Source organism: Engystomops pustulosus, chromosome 4 (assembly GCF_040894005.1).
Source record: "Engystomops pustulosus chromosome 4, aEngPut4.maternal, whole genome shotgun sequence".
Lineage (NCBI taxonomy): Eukaryota > Metazoa > Chordata > Amphibia > Anura > Leptodactylidae > Engystomops > Engystomops pustulosus.
In genome coordinates, this window is record NC_092414.1 from 7,508,016 (window position 1) to 7,515,366 (window position 7,351).

General features: G+C 50.7%; 1 protein-coding gene across 1 annotated transcript; it reads left to right on the plus strand.

Moving 5' to 3' along the window:
- The first annotated feature begins 1,041 nt into the window (after positions 1–1,041).
- On the plus strand, positions 1,042–4,135 carry LOC140125978 (E3 ubiquitin-protein ligase TRIM39-like). The gene has a single exon (XM_072144991.1). The coding sequence runs from the start codon at positions 1,478–1,480 to the stop codon at positions 3,236–3,238; it is 1,761 nt and encodes a 586-aa protein (XP_072001092.1). The 5' UTR covers positions 1,042–1,477; the 3' UTR covers positions 3,239–4,135.
- Positions 4,136–7,351: the final 3,216 nt, after the last annotated feature.

Genomic DNA, 7,351 nt, shown 5'->3' on the forward strand with positions numbered 1-7,351 from the left:
TTTTACCTTGTGGGGTTTACGTGGAGGTCTTTAATATTACAATACTTGTTCAGTGCTACATAAATGTAAAATTATCTGGTTACCTCAAACAAAATTTCAATCATATATTCGGAATCTGTTTGGGTTATTGGGAGTTATAAGCTGCGTGACCCCATCAGACACTTACACACCTTTACCACCACCTTCACCGAGCCCCTTCATGCTAAGCGTCTTCGAGATGAAGATTCATGTCTAGCAGTAAGTGCGCCTGTGCTGTAGCATTATCATGGAGCTGGACTGCATATGTTCTAGTGTTGTCATGAGGTGTCTCCAAGCCGTCCACTCTGTCTACCAGAAAACCCATGTAATCTTTGATGTGGGTGTCCTTCACTTCCAGTATTTTAAAGCCTGACTTGGTAGACAGTCTTTGGAATATGAGTTGCAACGCAGAAGATGCTAGAAGAGGTTCGTTAGGTGTGGGGTGGTCTGATGAGTTGGAATTAACCAGACAGTGCCACAGGTCAATTTGTGTTAATAAGCCCGGGAGAGATGGGTTGTGCCCAAATCTTCACCCAACATGGCAGGCCACTCTGGCAGAGGAGTAGGGGCTAGCTCTTCACGGCCCGATGATTCAGTGGCCACTAGTGGGAGGGACAGCTAGTTCCCACCGTCTTGACTATCCCCCTTCGGCCCTGGGTATGGTGGGAGGCTGCTTGCGGCTGCACCTGTAATGCTGGTTGCTGATGTGTGACCGGCGTCGGAGCAGGGACTAGAGTCAGAGTCTTCTGGTGGCATTGACTGTGGCTGCTGACCAGAGCTAGATGCCGATGCCACCACAGCAGAGTTGGTTGTGGTTGCTGAGTTGGCTGGAGGGGCGCTCTGGAGTGTCTTGTCCGAGGCGGGGAGACGTGGGGCGCCATTCGGCCTTTGGTACCCTGAGATGAGGGCAGGACGCAGTCAATCAGCACTACCTCCGAGGTGAGGGTGGTCAAGGTGTTCTGTCTCTTCGAGACCCTTTTTAGAATTGGTAGTCAGGTTTTTGTTGCTAATGTAGCAAAGTGTAGGTGCCGGGAGCAGGAGCTAAGGAAGATGCGACCTACTCCATGCGGTGCATTTGGTTATTAGTTGATATAATAGGAATGTTCAAGGATGTTTTGAGGCAAAGGTGTTATAAATTAAAAATTTGGGCCCCAAAGTAATTAATCCATTTGATGAAATTCAGAACATCAGGAGCACAGTATATCCTTCCTCTCTACTAGACACAGAATGGTGAGTAATAAATAGTGTTCAAAAGTTAAGTACAAAGTTATACAGTTCTTATAAATCTCAGGCGTCAGCTTAGATTGCATTTTTATGACTTTTTGTATCTCCTCTTTTAGATCCAGACTGCCACAAAGATCAAAACAGTTTGTGGTGGAGCACGTAAACTCCACCCTATATTCTCTGTTCCGGGAGTATAGGTCACATTTGGTTTTTCTGCTTCTCAGTAGCATCAGCGATGGCGTCTGCTGATCTGAGAGAGGAGCTCCTCTGCTCCATCTGTCTGACCACTTATACAGATCCTGTAACCCTGAGATGTGGACACAACTTCTGCCATGTCTGTATTGATCAGGTCCTGAATGCACAGGATGAGTCTGGAATTTATTTCTGTCCTGAATGTAGAGAAGAGTTTCACAAGCGTCCAGGACTACAGAGGAACATAACTCTAGGTAATGTAGTAGAACGTGTCCTGTCTACTCATCCACCACAGGAGGAGAAGGTCAACGGTATCTTCTGCACTTACTGCATTCACTCTCCTGTACCTGCGGTGAAGTCCTGTCTACACTGTGAGGCTTCTCTGTGTGATGATCATCTGAGAGTCCACAGCAAGGGACCAGAACACGTCCTGACTGATCCCAGCACTTCCCTGGAGAACCGGAAATGTTCTGTCCATAAGAAGATCCTGGAATATTACTGCACGGAGGACGCAGCTTGTATCTGTGTGTCCTGTAGACTGGATGGAGAACATCGGGGACACCAGGTGGAGACGCTGGATGAGGTCTCTGAGAAGAAGAAGAACCAACTAAGAGATGTTCTCCAGAAACTGATCACAAAGAGAAAAGAGACTGAGGAAACAGTCCAGAGTCTGGAAGAGAGCAGTAGGAAAGCTCAGGAAAAAGCATCTAGAAAAGCAGAGAGAGTCATTGTCCTGTTCATAGACGTCAGGAGACGACTGGACGATCTGGAGAAGAAGATCCTGAGTGACATCTCCAGGCAGAAAGACAAGATGTCATTGTCACTTTCTGATGCTATTCATAAGCTGGAGATACAGAAGGACGAGCTGTCCAGGAAGATGAGGCACATTGAGGAGCTGTGTAACATGACTGATCCACTGACTGTGTTACAGGAACCAGACACAGGTGACTTCTGTGATCTTGAGGAGTGGGGAGGTGATGGGGACACAGGGGGACATGATGGAGGTGATGAGGACACAGGAGGACATGATGGAGGTGATGGGGACACAGGGGGACATGATGGAGGTGATGAGGACACAGGAGGACATGATGGAGGTGAGGAGGACACAGGGGGACATGATGGAGGTGATGGGGACACAGGGGGACATGATGGAGGTGATCAGGGTTTAAAACTGTTCACATGCTTATCAAACGCCTTAAAAAGTGATCTAAATGTAATATTTTTTGGGCAGGGTCCTGCAGACATATTGCTGGATGTAGAGAATACTGATAAGAACATATTTATCTCAGACGGATGCATCACCGCATCCTACAGACAAAATTTCCAATATACTGGAATGATGCAATACAAGAATATGTTTAGGATACAGGAGACAAAAAGCTGGAGATCTCAAAGTCCTCAGGTGATGAGTAGGACAGGATTCTCCTCTGGACGACATTACTGGGATGTGGATCTCAGTAGATCAGGGACATGCCGTGTGGGCATGTGCTATCCCAGTATAGGGATAGGGAAGGGAGGTCAGGCTTTTACTGGAGACAACAAGTCCTGGTATTTTTCTAAAACGAATGGAAATTGGGGATCTCAGTATTCAGTGGGACATGGTAGTCAAGATATCCCAATATCTCTCCAGATCTCTGGGAATATATTCCGGATCAGTCTGGATTATGAGGCGGGGGAGTTGTCCTTCTATGAGCTGTGTGACCCCATCAGACACTTACACACCTTCACCACCACCTTCACCGAGCCCCTTCATGCCGCCTTGTGGCTAAATGAAGGTTGTATAAAGATTTCCACCAAAAAGTAGCTGTGAGGATCCATGAAAGAAAAATATGCCCAGCGATGGGGACACAGGCTACAAAATATTAGTGGTGGAACGTTACCAATAAGGAGCAAAAATGGGTGGTCCCTCGTGTAGAATAGGATGAATTTACATGTTAAGATTTTTTGATGCAGTTTTTAAAGTAAAAACCAGAAATAATAATAAAATAAAAATAGAATTAAAAAATCTAAACGTATAAACCAATAATTTTTATCTCCGACTGAAAAAAGGTTACATTACCGCAAAAATAAAAAATATCAATGGTGTATATTAGTAAATCTGATAAGTCTACACATCACTCATTGCTGTATATACTCGAGTATATAAAAAAAAAAATAACTGTATATACCTCTGACGTTTATTAGTGAGGGGAGGCTGCTGGACACTTCATTAATGTGGGGAGGCTGCCGGACACTTCATTAATGTGGGGAGGCTGCCGGACACTTCATTAATGTGGGGAGGCTGCCGGACACTTCATTAATGTGGGGAGGCTGCCGGACACTTCATTAATGTGGGGAGGCTGCCGGACACTTCATTAATGTGGGGAGGCTGCCGGACACTTCATTAATGTGGGGAGGCTGCCGGACACTTCATTAATGTGGGGAGGCTGCCGGACACTTCATTAATGTGGGGAGGCTGCCGGACACTTCATGTGTCCATTTCTTATACTGGAAAACATATTTGCATATTTCCCGGACTCTGACGTTACTATATTCATTGTATCTGCTGCACGATGCACCTCCATGTTGGTTGGGCAGCTATTGCTGAGAAGCTATGAGAAATCTGACAACCAAGATGTCCACCCATGTTTGTGGTATGCAGGTGCTGATATATCTATAAAAATGATGATTTTTGGCTAATAAATCTTGTGTAATGAAGAAAGTGTTGGTTATTATTTGATCAAATCTAGTACCGGAGGATGATCACGGCTGTTTCAAGGCAAATGGTGAGGACACACGTCCCGCCTTCAATGCACTTGGAGGCACATTGCATAAGGAATGGGGAGGGGTCTGTGCTGATCGCATCTGCCTCTTAGCGTCACATATTTTTCATGTTTTTGGAGGAAATGCCTGCGATCAGTAACTGACCCCATGTGTTTTGTATGTAAATTATGCAAAACAAGTGCTTTCTTTTACCGATCGCATACGTCTCCTCGCAGACAGTCTGTAGCACCTGCAGATCTGCAGTCCTGTGAAGTGGTTAAAAGCTGCTGCCTCCTACACCTCCCCATTCTTCTCTGAATGATCTAATGCAATAAGGCAAGTATCCAGCACAGTGCCAGCAGTGAAATGCTGCTGAGAAAATCTCCAGGCAGCAGGGAGTTAATGACCTCTAGTGGAGCAGTCCCAATTTGTAGCCGCTGTCCCGGGCTATTGGGAGAATGTCCAGAGCTGCCCCTCTCTCCCCTGGTTTGTCCCGTACAGTAGGGTTGCAGAGCAGCCAAAGCATCGCGACCAGGAGGAGGCAGGATCAGCTCCTACTACCTACATACATGCTTCTCCTCTTCTGCACGGCATGTAAGGAAGTAGCTCCTCCTCTTGTCTGGCCCCTCCTGCTCGTCACAGTCAGAGCCCGGGAGAAGAGAATATAAGACTGCTGCGGGGGAATGAGGAGAGGCAAGTCTCAAGTTTTTTTTGTTTAATACCCACAGGGGGCCACAGGAGGAGACTGACGGACAAGAGGAGGCTGAAGGACAGGGGGCCACAGGAGGAGGCTGGAGGACAGGGGGCCACAGGAGGAGGCTGGAGGACAGGGGGCCACAGGAGGAGGCTGGAGGACAGGTGGCCACAGGAGGAGGCTGGAGGACAGGGGGCCACAGGAGGAGGCTGGAGGACAGGGGGCCACAGGAGGAGGCTGGAGGACAGGTGGCCACAGGAGGAGGCTGGAGGACAGGGGGCCACAGGAGGAGGCTGAAGGACAGGGGGCCACAGGAGGAGGCTGAAGGACAGCGGGCCACAGGAGGAGGCTGAAGGACAGCGGGCCACAGGAGGAGGCTGGAGGACAGGGGGCCACAGGAGGAGGCTGGAGGACAGGGGGCCACAGGAGGAGGCTGGAGGACAGGGGGCCACAGGAGGAGGCTGAAGGACAGGGGGCCACAGGAGGAGGCTGAAGGACAGGGGGCCACAGGAGGAGGCTGAAGGACAGGGGGCCACAGGAGGAGGCTGAAGGACAGCGGGCCACAGGAGGAGGCTGAAGGACAGGGGGCCACAGGAGGAGGCTGGAGGACAGGGGGCCACAGGAGGAGGCTGGAGGACAGGGGGCCACAGGAGGAGGCTGGAGGACAGGGGGCCACAGGAGGAGGCTGAAGGACAGGGGGCCACAGGAGGAGGCTGAAGGACAGCGGGCCACAGGAGGAGGCTGAAGGACAGCGGGCCACAGGAGGAGGCTGAAGGACAGCGGGCCACAGGAGGAGGCTGGAGGACAGGGGGCCACAGGAGGAGGCTGGAGGACAGGGGGCCACAGGAGGAGGCTGGAGGACAGGGGGCCACAGGAGGAGGCTGGAGGACAGGGGGCCACAGGAGGAGGCTGGAGGACAGGGGGCCACAGGAGGAGGCTGAAGGACAGCGGGCCACAGGAGGAGGCTGAAGGACAGCGGGCCACAGGAGGAGGCTGAAGGACAAGAGGCTGGAAAGGGGTAACTGACAATATGATGCATCAATTAATGTGGGCTTTGTTTGCGTTGTTGCTGCACAGTTGTTATTTTTTCACCCTCCAATGAGCCGTTCTGTAAGGCTGCGTTCACATGTCGTGTTTGCATTAAGAAACACAAGGCAAACCCCCGTGGGCAGGTCTCGGCCCAATCGCATGTATTTCAATGGAAATGCATGCAATCAGTAACCAGCACCCAGAGTCTTGCATTTAAACAATATAAGATACCGGGTGCTGGTCCATGGAAACGCATACGTGATCGGGCCGAGGCCTGCCCAAGGGGGTCTCCCTGTTGACACTTTTGTCTCCATAGTAATTGTACTGCACTGAAGTTAGTATGCACAAAAATGTTAATTTTTCACAACAAATGCACAAAAATTAGTTTTTTCAGATGTCCACATCTGGATTTTAAAGATAAATCTGGTGCCCCTCCCTGTTGCATTTGAATTGCTTTTGGAAACACCAAGTTTAAACACAGCCTTCGTCCTGGTCGGCATGCCCAGCAGCCACCCAAGGTAGCCTCAACACAGTATTTAGTCAGAACTCCCAACTGTCCCAGATTTTGCAGGACAGTCCCAGTTTTTCAGGGCTGTCCTGCCATCCTGGAAGGTTGGGAGTTTGTTCTGCCCCACACATTTCCTTTGTGTCCCGCCTACTGGTCCCCACAAGAATCACTCATCAGGACCAGGAGGTGAAACACAAAGGAGATGTGCGGGACAATGCTGTTACCTTCCTCCCTGTGCTGCTCCTGCTCCACTTCACATGTAGCCCCGCCCCTCCTCCCCAAGACTCCAACGGCTGATGGACGGGGCACAGTAAGAAAAGGAGCTTTTAGGGGCCCATTATGATGGGCAGCTGCTGGAGGGGCACAGTATGATGGGAAGCTACTGGGGGGCACACTGATGGGCAGCTGCTGGAGGGGCACACTATGATGGGCAGCTTCTAGGGGCTTACTATGATGGGCAGCTTCTAGGGGCTTACTATGATGGGCAGCTGCTGGAGGGGCACACTATGATGGGCAGCTGCTGGAGGGGCACACTATGATGGGCAGCTGCTGGTGGGGCACACTATGATGGGCAGCTGCTGGGGGGGCACACTATGATGGGCAGCTGCTGGGGGGGCACACTATGATGGGCAGCTGCTGGGGAGCGTTTACTATAATATAGAGCTGCTAGAGAAAAGGCACACTATGATGGGCAGCTGATGGAGGGGCACACTATGATGGGGAGCTGCTGGAGGGGCACACTATGATGGGCAGCTGCTGGAGGGGCACACTATGATGGGCAGCTGCTGGAGGGGCACACTATGATGGCCAGCTGCTGGAGGGGCACACTATGATGGGCAGCTGCTGGAGGGGCACACTATGATGGGCAGCTGCTGGGGGGGCACACTATGATGGGCAGCTGCTGGAGGGGCACACTATGATGGCCAGCTGCTGGAGGGGCACAC

Bases quoted from the DNA above. Each gene is read 5' to 3' on its own strand.
- LOC140125978 (XM_072144991.1), top strand. From the start codon at position 1,478: ATGGCGTCTGCTGATCTGAGAGAGGAGCTCCTCTGCTCCATCTGTCTG.